The 22,295-nt window shown below is 54.0% G+C and overlaps 2 protein-coding genes across 2 annotated transcripts in view; one reads left to right on the forward strand and one right to left on the reverse strand.

The window, feature by feature from the left end:
* The window catches only part of ANKRD11 (ankyrin repeat domain containing 11), a 131,540-nt gene extending 114,611 nt beyond the window's left edge, over positions 1-16,929 (reverse strand). The window contains exon 1 of the mRNA XM_066557707.1: positions 16,837-16,929. The gene's annotated coding sequence lies outside the window, so the exon portion shown is untranslated. The remainder of the gene's footprint in view (positions 1-16,836) is intronic.
* On the forward strand, positions 14,469-16,914 carry LOC136561076 (basic proline-rich protein-like). The gene is made up of 3 exons (XM_066557198.1): positions 14,469-15,287; positions 16,346-16,710; positions 16,797-16,914. Exons 1-3 carry the CDS (start codon positions 14,469-14,471, stop codon positions 16,912-16,914), a joined length of 1,302 nt encoding a protein of 433 aa, XP_066413295.1.
* Positions 16,930-22,295: the final 5,366 nt, after the last annotated feature.

Consider the following 22,295-nt stretch of genomic DNA (forward strand, 5'->3'; position numbering starts at 1 on the left):
CAGGTGAGCTCCTGTGTCAACATCACAGGATGGTTTGGGTTGGAAGGGACCTCAAAGCCCATCCAGTGCCACCTCTGCCATGCCAGGGGCACCTTCCACTGTCCCAGGATGCTCCAAGCCCATCCAACCTGGCCTTGGATCCACAGAGCCACAGCTGCTGTGGGCACCTGTGCCAGGGCTTCACCACCCTCTAAGCCAAAAACTTACTCCTGATATCCAAGCTAAATCTTGCCTTCTTTCAGTCTGAAGCCAGTCCTCCTTGTTCTGCCACTCCAGGCCCTGGTCCAAACTCCCTCTCCAGCTCTCCTGGAGCCCCTTCATCACTGGAAGGGGTTCCAAGGTCTGCCCAGAACCTTCTCTTCTCCAGGCTGAACAAGCCCAGCCCTCCCAGCCCGTCAAGGTAAGCCGAACATCAAAGGAGGAAAATACACTCTGAATGTTAAATAGTGGAGAGGCAAAAGCTCCTCGTGGAGCAGGGAGAAAACAAAGCTGCTGGTGCTTACGCAAGCCCCGCTGCAGTCATCCCAGACCTCAAACGCCCCATGGCACCAACAGCAGCAGCTCCAGTTGGAACTCGTGAAGAGAATCAGCACTGAGCTGTTCAACAGCAGGCAGAGAACACAGCTCCAGCCCCTCAGAGCTGGGTCTGAATCAGCTCTTGTGCTGCTGCTGCCCTAAAACGTTCCCAAAGTCACCTGGGAACAAAGGCTGGCAGGAAAGGGCAGCATCCCTGCCCCAGGAAGGCTGGAGCACATGGGGTGAGCAGGGCTGGAGCTCCAGGAGGTGTGGAGGGCACCAGCTGTGCCTGCCTTGGGGATGAATCCCTGCTCAGAGGGAGCAGTAACTCCAGGAGCGCTCTGAGGTGTCAGCCTGGCAGGCTCCCGTTCCTCCTCATCCCAGGAAACCCGGGATGTGCTCAGCTACAGCCAGAGGAGCCCAGCTGAGTGGGGAAGGTGGCAGAGGAACCCAGCTCCCATAGAGCTGCTCTGGAAGAGCCAGGAGTGCTCACAAGTACCCCAAAATCCGCTGGTGGGAACCCTCCTGAACAGCACAGAGGGATCAGCCAGGGCAGCCTGGGAGAGCTCGCTCCTCCAAAACTTCTCCTCACTAAACAATTCCAAAGCACCCCACCCCACTGCTGCTATTGTTGTCAGAGAGGGAATTCCAACCAGAACAATGATTTCCACGACATTTTTCCGTTGGAAGAAGAAAACTGGTAACGCTGCACAGCAAAAATAAAATTTCCACAGCAGTTCATCCAGTACCACGAGCCTCCTTCCTAAAGGGAGCAGATTAACGTGCCTGCAGTCTGCTGTGCAGCAGGGATGTATTTTTAGCTCCAAGGATCCGAAGGCAGCGATGTGGTGGAAGCCTCCCAGGCTGGAGATAGCCATGGGAGGTTCATCTCTCTGCACCCTGGAGAGGGCAGCTCATTAAAAGGCTGCTCAGAGCAGAAGGAAACAATTCACCCATTCCCTGAAGAATTCCCTCTTCCCACGACTGCACACAAGGCAGCTCCTCTAACCTCCCCACCCCCCAGCTCATCCTGATTTGCACCATTTTTGGGGAACAGCAATGCATTAAAAGTGCTCTTTACTCCCAGATCTCTGGCACAATTAATGGAGATAAATCCAAAGCCATGCTCATGGCACAACATGGGATGAGGGGCTCAAAGCCAACCTGAGCGTCCAGGAGACTGAAAGGAGCAGAAGAACAGTTTGGCTTTATGCTTTACCTGCAGCTAACCCTTTCCTGTGAGTACTGGTAAAGCAGCATTAGCTGCTGTCCAAACCAAGTGAGTGAACCTGAAAAATATCATGGAATGGGTTGGGTTGGAAGGGATCCTAAGGCTCATCCAGTGCCACCCCTTCTGCTGTCCCAGGCTGCTCCCAGCCCTGTCCAGCCTGGCCTTGGGCACTGCCAGGGATCCAGGGGCAGCCACAGCTGCTCTGGGCACCTGTGCCAGGGCCTGCCCACCCTCCCAGGAAAGGATTTCTCCCTGATATCCCATCTAACCCTTTTCTCTAGCAGTGGGAAGCCATTCCCTTGTCCTGGCACTCCAATTCCTGATGAAGAATATCCTCAAAGTGAAGCTTCCAAGGCAGCCAAAGACCTCAATGGTCACCAAGGCCTCTCTGCTCTCCTGGCTACCAGGAGCCAATGTTTAACCCAATTCTCAGGTGCAGGAGTCCATTCCCGGGCCACAAAAGGTGACTTAGTCACATCAGCTTCTACCTACAACAGTGCCATTCATCACCAACCCTTCAGGGACACACCTTTGGGAAAAACACCTGGCAGGTGTGCAGGGATCCCTGCCTCAGATCCAGGAGTCCAAAAAATGGAATAAAACACAAGCAAAACTATGAATTAGATGAATTAGAGAGTAATCAATAATCAGAGAGTTTATTATTTCATAAATTGCCAGGTATTCTGGCTGTGCCATCCAAGAGCTCAGAGATGGCAGTGCCTGGATGCAGACTGTCTCACCTATCTACCTGCAGGGGTGCATTTGGGGTTCCCAAATGTGCCACTGGGGAACACAAATGCTCAGTTCTGAGTATTCACAGGACAACAGGCAGAAAAGGAGAAGAAAAACAAAAATAAAGGAAAAATGCAAAAAGTCTACACAAGACCCAAAAGTCCTGAGTAGAGCCAAGATATTTTTCAGACTTTTATTAAAATTAGATTGGGCTTAGACTGTGAATCACATCACCCTTCATGAGCAGCAAAAGAGCACCAACATCAGCCAGTGAGAGACACAGAAATGCAGAGGGGACCAGAGGGGACCTGTATGACCAAGGCTCCTCCACACCCCCAGCACCCACTGGACTGAGCTCACACACCTCAAAAACCAGTTTGTAACACTCCCAGCATCCACCAAAGGCACAGTACTAAAATCTGATGTGTAGGTCTAGAAAAACAAAGCTTTGCTTCAGCCCTGCCTCCCCCCCTGAGCCCTTCCTCCTCCCAACGCCTGAAATAGGATGTTACACTACTTTTTTATACACCATTACAGAAAAACATGCTGGGTTTCTTCATCCTGCATTACAGAACAAAGTGTTACCCAATTCCCCTGTAAAGCACCAAGAAATAACTGTGAGCCCATCTGCATGGGGAAGCATCCACGTGCTGGAGGAACCCAGCCTTATGTAAGCAGCCATGGGTGTCTGACCACAGGCAGGGAAGGGCCAAGCCAGCTTCCCCTTAAAACCCACCCCAAAATTCACTTGGAGGGCTCTGATTCAGGAGACAAATGAAATTCATGTCTCTAAGTTGCAATTTGAGGTTTCTGCCATCAAAGTACCCAGAGCAAAGAATGCTGGGTGGTTGATTTTCTCTCCTGGAGCTCATCCCCATTTACCAAAAATGAATCATTTGTTGATTGGTGAGTTCAGTTTGAACCCATGCCACCATCATTCTTATCTCAGGAGTTAGAGGCAGCTCCTTCCAAGGATCCAACAAAGGCAGAGATCAGCATCCCAGAACAGGAACCTGAGCACTGATAATCCTGGAGATCACAGAGCAGTTTAGTTTGGAAAAGCCTCTGAGATCATCAAGCCCAGTAGTGCCAGCACCACCACTAAACCACGGGTCACATCTACATGGGTTTAACATCTCCAGAGCCAGAGGGTCCCCCCAGCCTCCTCTTCTCCAGGCTGAGCCCCCTGGGCTCCCTCAGCCCCTGCCCCACATCCCTTCCCTTCCCTGGAAATGCTGTGTGGGCTCAGCTCAGAACAGCAGCCGTGCTGTGGGCAAGGCAGCCAACCCCAAATCCACAGGTAATACATTTAATAACATCCATCTTTGCCCCCTTTCTCCCTGCTGGCAGCCAAAAGGAAACACAAAAACACAGACACATTATTATGAAAAGCAAGTCAACTTCTTGCACAGGGATAGGGATAACAAATGTTTCACTGCTCTGTTTCAAGCATTTCAGATCTTAAACTGAACCCAGAAAAGAACATTACCAGTTAAGCTATTACAGCAAATGAAATGAAAATTGAAAATCAAGTCTAACCGACATTAAATTTAAATAAATATATCTCAATTCCAGGATCATAATACATAGTTCTTATGACAAAAAACTTCTGGAGAAGGGAAAAACACCCTTGGTAACTCTGAATATTAAGCTAGAGTACCACAGGCATCTCACAGTTTATCTAAATAAAGTGTCTCCTGCAAAGAGCCCTGGTTCCTCCAGTGCAGGCTGCAGTGTGATTAACAGAGGTCCATTAGAGAGGCAATCCATAACCTGGCTCCTGTGAGGAGTCCCTGCCACATCCGTCTGTGTTTCCATGGCAACCAGGCAGGAAAATATAAAGCAAATTACAGTTAAATGAAAATTATTCTCCATGACAATATATGTTAATGCAGGAACATTTGCAAGGCCATTCCAGATAAAATGTTTACATTCACACATGTGTCTACAAAAATAAATAAAAGGCAGCTGGAGCAGCTAATGGATCACCCAAAGAGAAGGATCACAGTCTTTTTTTGCTCCCCCTAAGTTTTAGTATGTTCATTAGAATAAAATTCTCCAAGCTGGAGAACACTCAAACTATTTGCCCATTGCCAAGCAGAAACATTCTTTAAGGAACAGGTTGTCAGAAGATCTAAAACGCACATTTCTGAATGTTGTGAACCTTTAATTTTCCTGGCTGCAAACAAAGACCACATTTATGCCTCCCCATCCCAGCAGAAAATGGTTTCAATGAGAGGTTAAGTTTATATTTAGAGAGATCTGACTGAAACTGGAATAGTGACTTATTTTAATCAGCTGTAACTTACTGAGAACTGGAAGGTGCTTTATACCTCAGAATTTGGGGTGCTGACTCCACAGCTGGGAGAATCTTATACCCCACCAGGGTTTAAAGACAGCACAGGCCACTGAAATACTTTTAGAAAAGGCCACAATTAAGACTGCAGAAGCTGATCATACTCTCCCACCATCACCACTTAGCCTGAATAGTCCTTTTTTTGGGAATGTATCTCAGTTTGGGGAATCTATCTTCTGGAGCATGAGGGAAGTTAATTGGAATGAGGCTCGTCAAGATGCAGCCACTTGGTTATTTTTTTAACTCCCTTGGCTCGTACCCCAAAGAACAGCCCAGAGAAAGGAAGGAGGTTATAAACTGACTCACAGCCTGTGCCACTGAAACGCCACGTTTTCAGAAGGGGCTGAAATACTGCCCTGGAAAACAGCCCCCCTTCACTGCCCTGCCAAGTTCCTTTCCCATGGAAATGCTGGGCCTGTTCTGCGAGCAGCACAGGTGCAGGTTTCTGAGGCAGCCCCAGAAAGAGCACAAGGCACTTTTTGAAGGCGTTTGGGAGAGCTGGGAGCACAGAGCAGGGCATTGAGCGTGCTGGCACAGCCGAGCCCGCTGACCTCTCTGCATCTGCTCCTGCCTCCGCCTACGGAACAATGCCGGCATCATCAGCATCGTAACTTTTTATGGCACTGGGAAAACTGCAATCTTCTCCACGAGTTCACTCCACCCTGCACATAAAACTGCTCATAGGTTCAGCCATAAAGCAAACGCCCTCCTTTGAAGTTGCCCCCGGAGCCCCGCGCACGTTGGAAAGCCGAGCTGGAGAGCGCAGAGCATTAAGGCTTTACATAACCACCCTGGTGGAAAGCATCCCTCCCCAACAGCCAGAGCCTCTGCTGGCAAAAGCAAGCCAGGTCAGGGAGCATCTGGGTAACAGAGCTCCTCACAGGTGAGCTCAGGTTACCCACACACACCGAAGTCACACAGCACCCAATATATTCCAGCCATGCTCCACTTTCCCCGAGGATCACCTTCCCAAGCAGCGTTCCCATCATCACTTCAGCTCAGCACTGCCCCACAGCCCCTTCCTCCCTTCCCCCCGTGGGATGTGCAGGCAGAGCAGGGCTCTGGAAGGGAGCTCTGGACACCATCCAGGCCCACCCCCTGCCAAGGCAGGGACACCGGGGGCAGGTGACACAGGAACTCGTCCAGGTGGGTTTGGGATGGCTCCAGAGGGGGAGACCCCACACCCTCCCTGGGCAGCTGTGCCAGGGCTCTGCCACCCTCCAGGGAAAGTTCTCCCCCATGCTGAGGTGGAACTCCTTGTGCTTTAGTTTATGTATCTCCATACAATGCACAGAATGCAACTATAAACAGTCTAAAAAAACAAAACCTCACCCCTGCCAATGGAACCCCAGCAGCAGTTGCTAGGATCCTCTGCAAACCTCACTAATTGCTGGGATTGGGTTTCCAGGGAAGCTCCTTGCTGCAGCAGTGGAGGGGCTGAATGCTGTTTTCACAAAAGAACTTGTAAAACCCCAGGCTGCATGCCTGCAACAGCCAGGATTTATATTCCAGGCACAAATCAGATTATGCTGCACACACCACGCTCCCAGGACTCGAGCAGGTGGATCCCACCAGGATGAGCAGCCTTGCTGGATAGCCAGGCTCCAGGGCCAGCTTCCCTGCTCTCCCTGATGGGCTCCACCTCCCTTTGAGGAGATTTGACTGTGTCTGATACCTCCCTGTCAGAAAAGTCATTTTCTCTGTAACCATAAGCAAATGCCTGCTAAGGTGGAGTGAGATTCCAGGAAAAGCAGGCAGCCTGCAGCTTTCCTGCAGGGAAAAGGGCAGGAGATTCAGGGCTGCTGGGCAGCACTGCAGCTACGAGTAACCTCATGTTAGAGAGCCCCATTGCACAAATACAGGGTAAATCCACAAAAGAGAGATTCCAAGAGCAGATCCGAGCAAGGACAGTGAGGGAGATGCAGGAGAGGGAAGGAGCTGCTCCCTGTGAGCACAGAGCAGCCCAAACATCCCTGCCAGCATTCCCCACACCCCAGGAGCCTTCACCTCAGCACACCCACAGCCTCACTCCCCTCCCAAGCACTTTCCTCCCACCATGCAAAAACAAGGTCCAGCTCTCCAGAGGGAGAGGAAGATGCAGGAACAACTCAGAGAGAAGGAGAAAGGCAGGAACAGACGGGAGGGGACCTCGAAAGGCAGACAGGCTAAAATTAGAGACAAGAATCTTGGATGAGGAGGACCAAGGCAAGAGCAGAACCTCCATCAGATGGGGCTCCTGGGAAAGGGGAGGGACGGACAGGAGGGAGAAGAAACATGCTGGTGGGTGAAGTAAGGGAGGCTTGCAGACAGAACACACTGCAGGAGGAAATTAAATTCAGCATTTTAAGACTACAGCCTCCAGCTCCCTAGCCAAGGAGCTCTACTCAGCACACCAGGAAAGAGCCACCAAGTTGACTGCTTGTCTGATCCCTTCCCCCTGGACTAACTCAGAGGAATTCGTCTCTCACCACAGAACCAGTTTAACACCCCAGTGCCAGTGCTGATCACAGGGGAAGGGAGCTGAATTCACTGCAGAGCAGCTGAGTAACACAGGGCACCTCTGATCTCCTGGGAGAGCCAGGAACCTTCCAGGGAAAATGAGGAACAGAGAGCCCAGAGCCAGGGGAGCCAACAGGCAGGACCCCAGCACGTGCCAGGACAGGCCATGGCAAGGAGGGAAACCAGAGCAGCCAGCCCAATTCCCAAACCCAGCACATTCCCCCATACGTGGGGACGAGAAACCACACCAACAAAAAAGGTCAACATTCAAGGAGAACAGGTTTCCATCTTCAAACCCGTGCACTCGACCCTTGGGCTGCTGAGAAGGTGAAGTTTCACACACTAAATCCCTAAACTGGCTCATTACAGTCCAGCTTGGATAAATGCATCTGCCTGTGCCGAGCTGCAAGATGAAACCACGGAGACAGCCCGGGGTGGGCAGCGGCCAAGCGCAGTAACCCGAGCGCCCGGCTGCATTCAAACCCCCCAGCACGGCAGGAGCAGGATGTTTGTGTCCCCCCACACACACCCCTTCCCTGCATTACCTACATCTCTTCCCAGCATGGCCACGGCTAATCTCATCCATCCCAAGATATATGGATATATTTATAGACAGGCTTACAGCTCCAGCACAGCCCAGGCCTGACGCAACCGCGGAGCGCCGGTCGGTGTTGTTACCACAACGCTGACATTTCACAATCTGCCACAGCCACCCTCCTGCAGAACGTGGAAAACACCAGCCCCGGAGTGTAAAGTCTATCCCAAAGTGCTTTCCATGGGATACAGTCACTGCCACAGTCAGCAGGATCTCAGCCCTGCCACCTCCTCCCTGCAGCAGCTATCAGGAGACCATTCCCAAAGGGGAACTTCTTGGAACTTTATCTTGGCTCCTCCTGGACCCAACCAGCCTGCAGAAACCCAGCCACTTACCAGTCATGGGGAGCTCCTGGTACAACTTGTTTACACAGCACAGGTCACAGGACCGGCTGGAAGGTGTAAGCAGGATACAGTTTTTATGGCTCTGAACTCCTGCCCAGATAAGCCGATAAGGCCCCGCTGGGGGCGGGGAGCACTTTCATGTGTTCGTGATTTGAAAGGAAGAGGCACCACCAACTGCAGCTAAGCACTTGGTGCTTAATAATGAAGCTTCCATTCACCTCTAAAGCTATTTAATGCCTTTTTTTTTTTTCCTGGAGTTCCTAATTACGCATCCTTTCATTTCACATCCCGATATTGAGGGCAGCACCGTGTTTCCAAGCCTCTGGCTGCTGAGCCCTCGGGGACACGCTGCCTCCGGATCCTGGTGAATTTTTTAGAGGGTAACATCTCCCTTCTTGACTCTCTGATTCTTTCCCATGCCTGTGACACAGTTTTAGCAGCTTTATGCTGCTCTAAAGGTAAATTATTCGAGACTGTTTCTATCCTGCAAAGCTGTCAGTCTCTCAAAAATAATTACAGAGCCAGCTGCCTCCAGCCTGTGCTTCCCTGAGCCACCCTTCCGTGACACCCTGCAAACACCCACACCCAAACCAGGACCACCTTGATGCTCCTCTCACAGCAAATCCAACACAGCACAAGAGCAAAGGAGATGCCTTCTCCCTGGAAAAGCATCCATCCCCTCACACACAGCTGAGACAAAGCTGCTTTTACACATACTGCAAAGTTTTCTGGCCTTTCCATTCTCTGAGTCCAGAAATTTCAGTACATGGCATTTCAGCCACATACAAACCCAGCACCAGCACAGACACACTTGCACCTAACAGCAAAATAAATATTTCAGTGTTTCCACAAGATATCCAGTGTTGTAACCTTTGGTTTCCGACTCCAAACGCAACATACAATCAATACCCTGCTCCTGCCACTGCAGTAATTCACAGCGGAAGGTTTATTTTAAAAACGCTCATCGGGTAAGTTTGGTTTTCTTGGAGACAGGGGAAGAAAGGCTGCCTCCAGATTTGGAGAGGATAAATAATTCAATGCCTGAATGCCAAGGGCAGTGTGCACACATCCATATGGCAGGGACAATGCAGACAGTAAGATATGCTGCACATCACCACCCTGACAGTGCCTTCAACCCTGACCTAGAAAAAAAACATCACTTTCTTCTGGCTCCAGCAGCCAGCTCCCTCCCTGGTGCTGGAAGTGCCTCCCAATCCCTGGCTGCACTTCCAGCCTCTGCTCACTACAGCTGCACAGCAACGCACACCTTACCCACGTGCTGAGCTCCAGAAAACGGGAACAAACCCGGAGATGGAGGTTCCAGACGTCCTCTTTGGGAGCTCACGCTGTCCCAGCCAACGCTGAGAGGGGCAGAAAAAGCCAGGATGGTTTCTCAGATGGGAGGTCTGGCCAGACGCCGGCGGGGCCCCAAGGGAGGAGGAGCAGAGGGAGCAGGGAGGCTGCTCCTGCTGCTGAGAGCCAGCACCCACCGCAGCCCTGCAGGGGCTGCTGAGCCACGGGGCTCCCACAGAGCCACCCTCGAGGGACAGGGACCACGTGGGGCATGATGGAGAGACACATGACCATGGAGATCCCACTGGACGTACACACAACCAGCTGGATGGACACAGGAGCAAATAGACCATGTTGGATGGACACAGGAGCACAGAGACCACGCTGGATGGACACAGGACCAAACAGACCATGCTGGATGGACACGGGAGCAAACAGACCGTGCTGGATGGACACAGGACCAAACAGACCATGTTGGATGGACACAGGACCAAACAGACCATGCTGGATGGACACAGGAGCAAACAGACCATGCTGGATGGACACAGGACCAAACAGACCATGCTGGATGGACACAGGACCAAACAGACCGTGCTGGATGGACACAGGACCAAACAGACCATGTTGGATGGACACAGGACCAAACAGACCGTGCTGGATGGACACAGGACCAAACAGACCGTGCTGGATGGACACAGGACCAAACAGACCATGCTGGATGGACAAGGGACCAAACAGACCATGCTGGATGGACACAGGAGCAAACAGACCATGCTGGATGGACACAGGACCAAACAGACCACGCTGGATGGACATAGGACCAAACAGACCATGCTGGATGGACACGGGAGCAAACAGACCATGTTGGATGGACACAGGACCAAACAGACCATGTTGGATGGACACAGGACCAAACAGACCATGCTGGATGGACACAGGAGCAAACAGACCATGCTGGATGGACACAGGACCAAACAGACCACGCTGGATGGACATAGGACCAAACAGACCATGCTGGATGGACACGGGAGCAAACAGACCATGCTGGATGGACACGGGAGCAAACAGACCATGCTGGATGGACACAGGACCAAACAGACCATGCTGGATGGACACGGGAGCAAACCGATCATGTCGGATGGACACAGGACCAAACAGACCGTGCTGGATGGACACAGGACCAAACAGACCATGTTGGATGGACACAGGACCAAACAGACCGTGCTGGATGGACACAGGACCAAACAGACCATGCTGGATGGACACGAGAGCACAGAGACCCCGCTGGATGGACACAGGAGCAAACAGACCATGCTGGATGGACACGGGAGCACAGAGACCCCGCTGGATGGACACAGGACCAAACAGACCATGCTGGATGGACACGGGAGCAAACAGACCATGCTGGATGGACACGGGACCAAACAGACCATGCTGGATGGACAAGGGACCAAACAGACCATGTTGGATGGACACGGGACCAAACAGACCATGTTGGATGGACACAGGACCAAACAGACCATGCTGGATGGACAAGGGACCAAACAGACCATGCTGGATGGACACGGGAGCAAACAGACCATGTTGGATGGACACAGGACCAAACAGACCATGCTGGATGGACACAGGAGCAAACAGACCATGCTGGATGGACACAGGACCAAACAGACCATGTTGGATGGACACAGGACCAAACAGACCATGCTGGATGGACACGGGACCAAACAGACCATGCTGGATGGACACAGGACCAAACAGACCATGCTGGATGGACACGGGAGCAAACCGATCATGTCGGATGGACACAAAGATCCCACTGGATGGACACAAGACCACGTAGATGACATAGGATGGACACAACATCATTTAAATCATGGTGGATGGACACAGGGCCATGTAGATGCCATTGGATGAACACTGGACCACACAGAAGACCATTTCTTCCCCCAGAGAAGAGGGCAAAGAGCTGTCCACCAGAGAAACCATCCCTCCTGTCCTCCACCACCCCCATGGACATCAAGCCTGCAGCCACAGTCATTTCACACTCCCAAAATTAACCACCACACATCACCCTGCCTCACTGTCCCAGTTTGATGATGTGATCATTTCACCACATCCCACAACTTGAAGAAAACATTAGAATCAAGACAAAGAATTCTGGAGCCCAAAATACCTGATATAATTAACTGCACTTTCTAACATTATTATTTCCTTTCCTGACCCCAATTATTCCTTCAGTTTATTAAAGAAAACTCAGATACAGAGCAATGTTAACACCCAAAGAGTCACATAAACAGAAAAAAAGTCTGAGGGCACCATTACAAACAGACTTAGTGGAACTCCAAGATTGGAAATGGATCTTGAAAGCTGTCAGATCAAAGCAAGATCTTTCTTGTGTAAGGACTGCATTACCCTCGGAGCCACAGAGCTAATACCATCTATAAAAATATTTTGCTCAAATAAGTGAAGAACAGCAGCGTTTCATCTGTCAAAAGGTGCGAGGCTTTTATGGGATTAGCCATTCCACATGCAGCATAAAAATTGAGGCAGATTTTTAAAAGCCCCCAGCTCAGCTGACGGAGACTCCACAGCCCAACGTGCACCCGGCTCTCTTCACATGCTCTCCACACCGAGCAGATTTTTCACTGTTATTAGCATTTAAGCTTCTTTTTACTTTCCCCCCCCTTACTCTCGTAAAAGATTACAAATTGGCATCACCCATCAGCAGCCTCAGCTGAAGCACCACCACCCAGACTCAGAGAAAATTAAGATTTTTAAATACCCAACAGTTGCCTGAGAAAATAGACCAGAAAACACCAGTTCTCACACAGGAAAGCTTAAAAAGTGGAGTAGAATGTGCTCAAAACCAGCCTCCAGACCACGGGCGCTGACAGCTTCCCACCCCCCTTCCCAGCAGGATTCCAAAGGCAGCGTTTTGCCCAGATTTTAAGGCTGCACAAACCTGCTTAGGACGCTTGTGATTTGAAATAATTGCCTACACAAGCTTTCCCCTAACATTGATGGGAGTATTTTTTATGGCCGTGCATCGGTGGCACACAAATTACGTAACACTTGGCTGAGAACCCTCCGAAAAAGCAGCTCTGTGCCGCTAATCCCTCACGCAGGAAGGAGGAAAATATTTAAAAGCTGCATACAAATCATTCCTGTGAGTGTCGTGCAGACTGGTTTAAATTAGATGGGGTAAAAATATATGTGAGCTGATCACGAAACACTGGAATCTTTGCTATGGAGACACCGGTTCCTCTCCGCAGCCTTTTACAACTGAAATACAGGGAATTCTCCCCGGCAATGGAAGGAGCACACAGGCACCTTTACTAGAGCTCATCAAGGAAATACGAGGAGAATAACAACGCCCATGTAAATATTTTCCAGTATTATTTGCTTTGCTGTACTGAAAAGCAGCAGTACCTGCCACTACTTGCTCTGGGTCTACCACCATTAAATCTTAATACCCAGGAGGAATTTCAATCCGTAAGGCAACTGCTGAGCCTGAAATTCAGGTACAGGGCAGGAAGAGGGGCAGACCTCCTCAGAAAGCCGTCACTCCATAATTTTACAAAATGTAATTAACCAGCTCCAGCCCTGTGCCTTTCCTTCCCTAGGAGAAGGATTTCTTCACCGAGTAATTAGCCTGTCCCAGTTAAGACTCAAGTCACCATACAACATATTTTCCCCAAAACAAAGCCACATGCACTATTTAAAAAAAAATATTGCCATTTCCTCACAGCCACTTAAATCTCTTCCCAGCTTTTGGCTTAGTCACTGCCTGGATCTAAAACTCAGTGAAACCAACCCACCACTGAGGGAGCCGCTAAAACCCTGGGTTTATTCCCACACTGGAGACACTTCATCATTCCAGAGCACTGCCTCCTTTTAATGTATAGAAAAGCTGGAGGTAAGGGAAAAAAAAACCTCTTAGTACTTCAAACACATGTCCAAAAGCCACAACATAAAGACAAAGAGGACAGATTAAACGCTGTAAAGACACACTCGTCGGGAACCTTCCTTTGAAGTGTCTGCAGGAAACACTGTCATCACGCAGCCATGTTACAATTACACAGTTAAAATAATCAGCACCAGTTGTAAGTAGCCCATCTGGTTCCCTGGAAAGGGAACACTGCTGGTACAGTATTGATTAACACGACGAGTCTCACTGACCCCAGAGAAATGCATTTGTCTGCTCTGCTGAGCAGCGGAAGAACGCGGCACGACGCCGTGCTACGCTTGGCTTTGTTCACGAGCATTTGGGGGGACTCAGTCCATTAAAACACGAGTGGAAAATAAAATAATCTTATCAGGTTGCCTACCACACACGAAGGAAGAAATTAAGCCAAAAGGTTTTTGTTCTGGAGCTTTTTTTTAACATTTCCTCCCCCATCCAAACCCAGCCCTCAAAGTGGACAATCTGCAGGTTTAAGTCTGCGAAAATGCTGTTGCAACATCATAAAAACAAAAAACTGACCATGGGGGGGAAAAAAAAATCAGCTTGCTCTGAACCATGCTTTTTTATGAAATGGAGAAACAGACAAGAGTTCATTTCTAAAAGCAGAAGCAGAACTGAGCAGCAGAACCAAGTGTGGAACACGAAACACAACATCTCCAGTTTCCAGCCAGCGCCGATATGGCCGGGGCTCTTCGGTCGCTATTTACACTCGGAACGAGGCAAAATCAGCCTTGGGAACCGAGGGCTCGCCGTGCTTTCCGAGCCCTGCGTGTTGTTTGCTGCACGGGCAACTCGGTTTGCAGCGAGTTTGGCAAAGCGAGCCCTCGCACTGACTCACACAGCCCGGGGTGACACAAGCCCCGGCTCGCCGGACGGGTTCACAGCAAAGCCCTTCTGCAGGCTGGATGTGCCCCGGCAGGTCCGAGAGCTCCCGGAGCATGGGGGAGCCCTCGCGGAGCCAGCGGGACCCGGAGCTGCTGCGGGCCGAGGCTGAGCCCCGCCGAGCCCGGCACAACCCGGGGCCCGGCCCCGCCGAGCCCGGCACAACCCGGGGCCCGGCCCCGCCGAGCCCGGCACAACCCGGGGCCCGGCCCCGCCGAGCCCGGCACAACCCGGGGCCCGGCCCCGCCGAGCCCGGCACAACCCGGGGCCCGGCCCCGCCGAGCCCGGCACAACCCGGGGCCCGGCCCCGCCGAGCCCGGCACAACCCGGGGCCCGGCCCCGCCGAGCCCGGCACAACCCGGGGCCCGGCCCCGCCGAGCCCGGCACAACCCGGGGCCCGGCCCCGCCGAGCCCGGCACAACCCGGGGCCCGGCCCCGCCGAGCCCGGCACAACCCGGGGCCCGGCCCCGCCGAGCCCGGCACAACCCGGGGCCCGGCCCCGCCGAGCCCGGCACAACCCGGGGCCCGGCCCCGCCGAGCCCGGCACAACCCGGGGCCCGGCCCCGCCGAGCCCGGCACAACCCGGGGCCCGGCCCCGCCGAGCCCGGCACAACCCGGGGCCGAGCAGACTGCGAGCCCCGGACGGGCTCGCCCAGCCCTCCCGGGCAGCCCCTGCCCTGCCGAGCGCTTCCCACGGACACAAAACAGGGCACGGAGCTCTGGAAGCAAACGCCAGAGTTTCCCTGCCACAGCGCGTTCCAAACCCCTCCACAGCCATCTCGGACTACTCCAACCTGGAATCTGCCAGAAAATCCAGGCTGAAAACGCCAACTTTTCCCGTTTTTAAGTTAATCAAGTTAAATATTGAGCTCTTGGTAGGGCACACACAAAGAATGTATCGATGCTGCTGGGAAACATGTGAGAGTTAATCTCCTTTTCCCTCTCCATGACTCCGTGGAGTGGTTCCCCCCCCCCCCCCCCCCACAGAAAAAGGAAATAATTGGAGTCATTACATAAAAATGTTCCATTTTATGAGCAAAACAAAGAAAGGAGAAATACACCGAGGTCCAAGTTCCTTAAAATTATATAAATCTCAGGAAAGCACACAGCCACTACAAGGCAGCACAGATGTTTTCACGTAAAAATCTTTGCCTACAGAGAGGGTAAAAATAATGTGTGTGCCCCATTTCAGAAGCCATCTCAGGAGGGAATTTTGCTTCAAGAGCTGCCTGGAATTCGCTCTCTGCCTATAGAGCCGTGTCCCCAGTGGTGAGAGAGCACTTTGTGTACAAAACCAGGAGGGGGGAGGAACCCTTTCCTGCAACTGGATATCAAAACACATCCCCAAGCCCGGAGGAGAAGCCAAGCCGTAAACACACGGCCCCTGTGCCTCAATGAAGGGCCCGTTCTGAGCCGCACAGCCCGGACAGCTGCTCCCTCTGGGAAAGGGCAGAGGGCACCGAGGGCTCGGCTCATCCCCGCTCCCTCCGAGGTCATTTGCCTTTCTAAACACGAATCCATCCCCGGCCTGGGGGAGGCTCGTCCTGGGCTGCAGCTGTTTGGGGTTTTTGTTGGTTTTTTTTTTCCCCCCTCTCTTCCTTTCTGCTAAGGGGCAAAGGTGTCGAGCAGCCCCTCCCCGGCACACAAAGGCTCCTCGGAGGACAGAAACACGGAGCGATTTAAAGATTAAACTGGGAAATAAATGAAAGCGGCGGGGCTGGGGCCGGCTGGGCTCGGTGCGGCCCCGGCCCTGCGCACACACAGGCAGGGCTAACGCCTACCCGGGGATGATGAAATGGGAAACGGAAATTACCATTTCAGACAACTTTTGGTATTGTTCCTCCCAGCGCAACGCTCACCCCAAAACGCATTTCCCCCCCACCCCGCACCCCTGCGAAAAAAACATCCCCACCCCAAAAACCGGGGTCCGGAGGGCGGGGGGGTGCCCGCGCTGCGGGCCCGGCACGGAGCTCCGAGTTCCTCCCACGGCTCCCCACGAGCCTGCGCACCCCGAAACACCGACCGGCCCCGGGGCTGCCCCCGCGGCCCCTCCGAGCCGCCATGCCCCGCCATCCCCCCACCTCCGGCAGCCCCCAACAGCCCCTCACCTCCTCCGCCGCCCCCCCAAAATCCCAACGTCCTCTTCCCACCCGCGCTGCGGCGCTTCCTCCCCTCGAGCCGACCCCGCGCCGCCCCCAGCCCGCACCGGGTCCCACCTCCTGCCGCTACCGGTGCCCCCCCGTCCATCCCCCACCCCGTCCCACTGCCCCCCCTTCGACCTCGGCCCCCCCGCTCCAGGTGCCGCTCCCGGTGCCCCCCGAGGCCGCACAGCCCCTCTCTCCGGGACCCCCCCGGCCCCTCTGCCCCCCGCCCCTTGTCTGCAGTACCCTGGTGCCCCCCCCGCGCCACTCGCCCGGCGCTTACCGGTGCTCGGCGCTCAGCGGGCCAAGGGCAGCCCCGCGGCGGAGCGAGGCCTGCGGCTCGGCCGGCCCCGCCGCATAGAGCGGGGGCTGGGGGGGGTTTGGGGGCGCCTCTGGGGGCTCCGGGGGTCCCGGGGTCCGGCCCTAGCGCGGGGGGCGCGCGCCGTGGCGGCTCCGGGCCGCGCGCTCCATCCCCCGCGCGCCGCTGAGACGGCGCCGCTCATTGGCCCGATGAGACGGCGCCGCTGATTGGCGGGCGCGGCGGTCCGGGGTGGGGGGAGGAGCCTCGGCATCCCCCCCCTCCCAGCCCGGCGGCGCGCGGGGGGTGACGGGAGCGCGGCCGCGCGCGACGTGTCCCGGCGGCGCCACCGCCCATTGGCTGCGCGAGCCGGGCGGCGCTTCCGGGGCGGGGCCTGCGGGGGGAGGAAGAGGCCGGGGACCCCCCGCGAGCAGGACCGGCACCGGCCCGCAGGGACGTGCTGAGCTCCGGGACCGGCCCCACCGGGACCCGCGGGCTGAGCTGAGTCCCGGGACCGGGCCCGCCGCGCTGCCCCGGCATTGTGGGATCACTGGAACGGGCACTCCCCGGTTGGCAGTGGCACCGGGCGGTGGTCGGTGCTGCCGGTGTTGGCACTTGGAGCACCGTTGTACCCGGAAATCGGTGTTGGAACAAGGCGCCGGTTTGGGAGGCGCGTCGCGGGGTGCTGGGGCACCCCCGGCTCCTGCGGCACACGGACAGAGCGCTCGCGTCCGCTCCGGGCCCCGTTCCTCCATCACATTCCCATGGAAGCTCCCGGTGCCGTGGGTGCCGTGTCCCAGCAGGACAGTGAGGGGTGACACAGCTGCCATGGTGGGGGACAGCCGGGGGATCCCCCTGGACAGCACAGGGACAGGCTGGCACAGCTGCTCGCTCCTGCCCACGCCAGGTTTTGGGTTTCTTTTCACACAACACCAAAATGCTTCGTGCAGCTTTTACGTGCAGGGTGGTGCCTCCTAAAAAAGCGTTCTAAGCATCTCCTAAACAGGTCATTCTTACTGGATAATGTCCGTCATTCCTTCATGCTCCTGGAGCGTTCCAGGAATGACTGGATGACAAGGTGCTGGTTGATGACAGGCTGGGATCCATTGGTCACAGGTGGAGTTTGGGCAGGAATTGTTCCCCGTGAGGGTGGGCAGGCCCTGGCACAGGTGCCCAGAGCAGCTGTGGCTGTCCCTGGGTCCCTGGCAGTGCCCAAGGCCAGGCTGGACAGGGCTGGGAGCCCCCTGGGACAGTGGAAGGTGAGAAGGGATAACTTTGGGGTTCATCCAGCCCAAACCATGGCCCTGTTCTGCTGTGTGTCTGCACTTTGTACCACACCCACTGCCCCAGCCCCTCTGTGTCACCAAGGCAGCTGAATTCCAGGCAGGAATCCCGTCCAGGAGCAGGTCCCAACCCTGGTGTGGGTGGCAGAGCTGTCACCAGGTGTTGTTTTGGTTGCCAGGATGGGGAAGCCTGCAGGCAGCAGCTCTGCCATGACCTCATCTGGAACATTGCTGGTTTTTAACCTGCCTGTGCCAGGAGCAGGGCTGGAACTGGGATCTCCCCTTTGGCACATGTGGGGCCACTGGGGGTCACACACTTGGCAGCCCGAGGGACAGCTCTGGTGTGCTGGGGGTGCCTCAGGCCCCCAGGAACAGAAACCCCTGTGTGTGCTGGGCTCAGCAGGAAGCACTGCCCCGGGAGCACGTGGCCAGCTCTGCTGTTAAATAACAGCAGGAGAGAGGTTTATTCTGAGCCTGTTAAGCTGGTCCTGTGTTCCACTTAGGCTTAGTCTTTTTATCTCTACCCATCTTCCTGCTCTGTAAGACCTACTAAACCAGTGAAAAGAAAGGGGTTGTTTTTTTTTTTTTTTGGCTTCCTTTCCATTAAGCTTCTTGTCACAGCTCCCTGCAAATGCTGCAGGTGAGTGTTGGCCTCTGAGCACAGGAGAGGGGAAATGCATGTTTTCATTTCCTAAATATAGCTGTCTGTAACTGCTTCCTTGACAACCTTGAATGTCATCCAGGTCAGAGATCCAGTGCTGGGGAGGAAGTTAAACCCTTTCTGTGTCACCCTGACCTTTTTCTATTTGAACACAACAGCCTGGTTCAGGGAGGAACTTTCAAGTACTTAGAGAAGGAAAGCTGACAGCAGGAATGGGAGGATTATTTCCTTGGGGGCTGTTCTGCTGATTTTCTGGGTGAGACTTGTGTGATGGGGATGTTTAACCTGCCTGGCTTTGTTACCCTGGGCTGGCTTTTGCTCCTTAATTGCAAAACTTAAGACAGAAAAAAAAAATCAAGTCAATTGTTGAGCACCTTTGTCCTTTGATAAAGGTTGTAAGCTCTTAAATCCTAAAATAAAACAAATACCCTGGTGCTGAGGAGGAAAGAGAACATTGTGTGAGGGCAGGGAAATTAGGCCACTTGGGGAATGTGCTGTCAGGCCTATTTCTGTCTGTCCCAGCGAGCTAAAAGGACTCTGACTTTGGGGACAGAGCTCCTGACCCTCCACTCCTTGCTCTGGCACTGCTCCCTGGCTCGCTCTGGGGATGGCACCTGTGCCAGCCCTCCGCCTGCTCCAGCAACCTGTGGGTGACCAAACTCACCTCAGTCCTTCAGCAGCTGTGTTGTGAGGGAGGGAACCATCATGCCAATCCTGAAGTGAAAAATTCCTGGGCTGTGCTTCTGTGGGTGCAGTTCCCTGCTGCTTCAGCTCCTCACAGGATGGAGGGGTGGCAATCTATCTTTAACAGATGAAACGAGGTGTGATTGATGGCTGCTACAGGGTAAACCCTGAGTGACCAGTCAGTGCCAGCATGGCAGAGGCCAAGAGAATAAAACCTGAGAAGAGCTTTGATGAGGAAAACCTTTCCTTTAAGCTTGGCTCATGTTTTAATTAATGTCATCTATTAACATTTTGAAGAGAAATGGGTTTGGCAAACCAAGCAGCCATTTGGGAAGGCAGTGAGGAGTACAGCTGCTGTACTGCAGCAGGAACCTCCCTGGCTCTGTACAGACTGTTTTACTGAATAAAGCTACTTTCAACCATCCTTGTATTTCTCTGCTGTTGTTATTGTTCTTAAGGACACTCCAACTTAAGCTGTTCCACCTGTGATACCATAAAGAAATAAAAGTGGGGGTTTTCACCTGCCTTATAGTGTGGTGGCTGCTCAGAGCTCTACAAGATGTAATTAAGGCTAAGTTCATGGAACAGCTCTCTCATATTCCAATCTGCAATGTTTTGAAGGTGTAACTGCTTGGCACAGCTTGCTTGCCCCCAGATCTGTGTGTTTTGAAGGTTTAATTCTTTGGTGCAGCCCACTGAGCACCCAGCTGAGTCCCAGTGAAGCACCAGGACTGGGATCAGGACAGGCAGAGCCACGGCCCAGGAGCTGATGTAGCTCCTGTAGCAGCAGCATTTTTGGATCCCTCAAAGCTGGGAGCTGCTGCTGTGGTGGATGAAGTCTGTTTGCAAGGCTCCCAGCAGGATTTACTTACGCCTGTGTGAAGAGTGGTCCGTGGAGCTTTGTCCCTGGTGCATCCTCAGAGGATGGATTTGGGGGGAAGCGCTCTCCTGCTGCTGGGTAAACGCCTCTATTGATGTTCCAGGTGTGAACTCATGACAGCCCGGCTCTAATTACTGTTTGTATCAGTACTAATGACAGGCTTTAGGTTTCCAGGCTGCTTATGGATTTCAGGGGTGTGGAGTGACAGTTGCTCACTCGGAGCTTAGTGACCTCCTCTGGTCTGAGGGCTCTGGAGATGGCTTCAGCCACCTCCCGCACACAGATGGGCTCCCGGCCTCGCCGAGCCCCGCTCACTCCAGCAGCTCTCCCGGGAGCGCACCCCTGCAGAGTCATCTGCTCTGAGTCACCGACAGCCACCTCCCTCCCCCTGCCCTTCCCCTCGCCCTGCCCCTCACCCTGTCCCTCTGCCCTGCTCTGCCCCTCTGCCCTGCTCTGCCCCTCTCCCCTGCTCTGCCCTTCACCCCTGCCCGCTCTCCCCTGCTCTGCCCCTCACCCTGCCCACTCTCCCCTGCTCTGCCCCTCTCCCCTGCTCTGCCCCTCATCCTGCCCCTCTCCCCTGCTCTGCCCCTCTCCCCTGCTCTGCCCTTCACCCCTGCTCTGCCCCTCACCCTGCTCTGCCCCTCACCCTGCTCTGCCCCTCACCCTGCCCCTCTCGGAGTGCTGCTCCCTCTCCCCCGTGTTGGCTTTCCCGGAGGCTCCTAAGCCCCGGCTGGCAGACGGAGCGGTGGCTGCCGTGGGGTGGCCGAGTCCCCATGATCCCCTGCCTCCAGCCATCTGTCACCTGCCTGTCTTACACTGCCAGGGCTTTAGAGGTGACCCCAAGATGGATTTGTACCCCAGTGCCGTGTCCCAGGCTCGCCCTGGGGCTGGGGAGGCTCTGTGCCCCAGGGAGGAGCAGTGTCAGTGCCCGTGGAACTGGAACTCGCTGTGATCCCAAGCTGTTCCTGGAGGAGTGAAAAGGTGTGATGGGTTTGGACTGGCTCATGGAAAAAAGCTGAGCAGCTCTTTCCTGGTGAGGAGTTTTACTGTGCTCGAGGGAAAACCATGTGGTTTTTTAAGCACATCCTTTGTTGCTGAAAACCCTAAGGTTTTCCCGAGCTCTTGGCCTTGCTGTGCTGAAGAGGAGCGTCTATCCCTTGACCTTGATTCGTCATCTGCCAAGAAGTAATCAAAAAAATCCCATCTGGTGCATGACAGAGATACACAGTGCAGGGGGATGCCAGGAAGCTCCGGGCCCTCGGAGCTGGGTGCTTTGTCCTGCCAGAGCAAAACCCTGGCTCAGCTGCTGGAGGGAAATTTCATCCTGTGAAAGGTCTGAATTTACCTTCCAGCACCTTCAGCTCTGCATGGAATCCTTTGATTCATTGATGAGAAGTCTGTGGATGGCGCAGTGGCCACCTGATTGCAGGTATCCATTTACCCCCCTGGCAAGGTGCTGTGTGGAAATGAGTCAGGGATAGGCTGGGGGGGCTGAGGAACTTCCTGAGCCCCAGAGGGCAGGAGTGTCTTACAGGGAGCTTGGAAACAGGAGAGGGGAATTCTCAGACAGAGCAGAGCTGTGTTTCCCATGGAAACTGACTTCTCTTGGCCTGAAAAGAACAAGATGTGGCTGCTAATGCTGCTTCCTTCTCCTAACCTGCTCAGGAGATAAAGCAGGGATTTCAGCCTCCAATCCAGCACCTTTCCCTGGTGGTAAACAGACGTGGCATTAGTGGGTGATGTCATGGCTGGAGCACATCCCAGCAAGGCCAAGCCTGGGTCAGGTTATATCTGGCCTCTCAGAATAATGGCTTACTCCCAAAGGAGCATATTGCCAGTCCAAGGACAGTGACTGAAGCCACCTTTCCCAAGGTCACCTCTGGCATGCATGGAGGGGACAGCCTGGGCTGCCCACACAGGGCAGAACCTCCTGACT

Source organism: Molothrus aeneus, chromosome 11 (genome assembly GCF_037042795.1).
Source record: "Molothrus aeneus isolate 106 chromosome 11, BPBGC_Maene_1.0, whole genome shotgun sequence".
NCBI lineage: Eukaryota > Metazoa > Chordata > Aves > Passeriformes > Icteridae > Molothrus > Molothrus aeneus.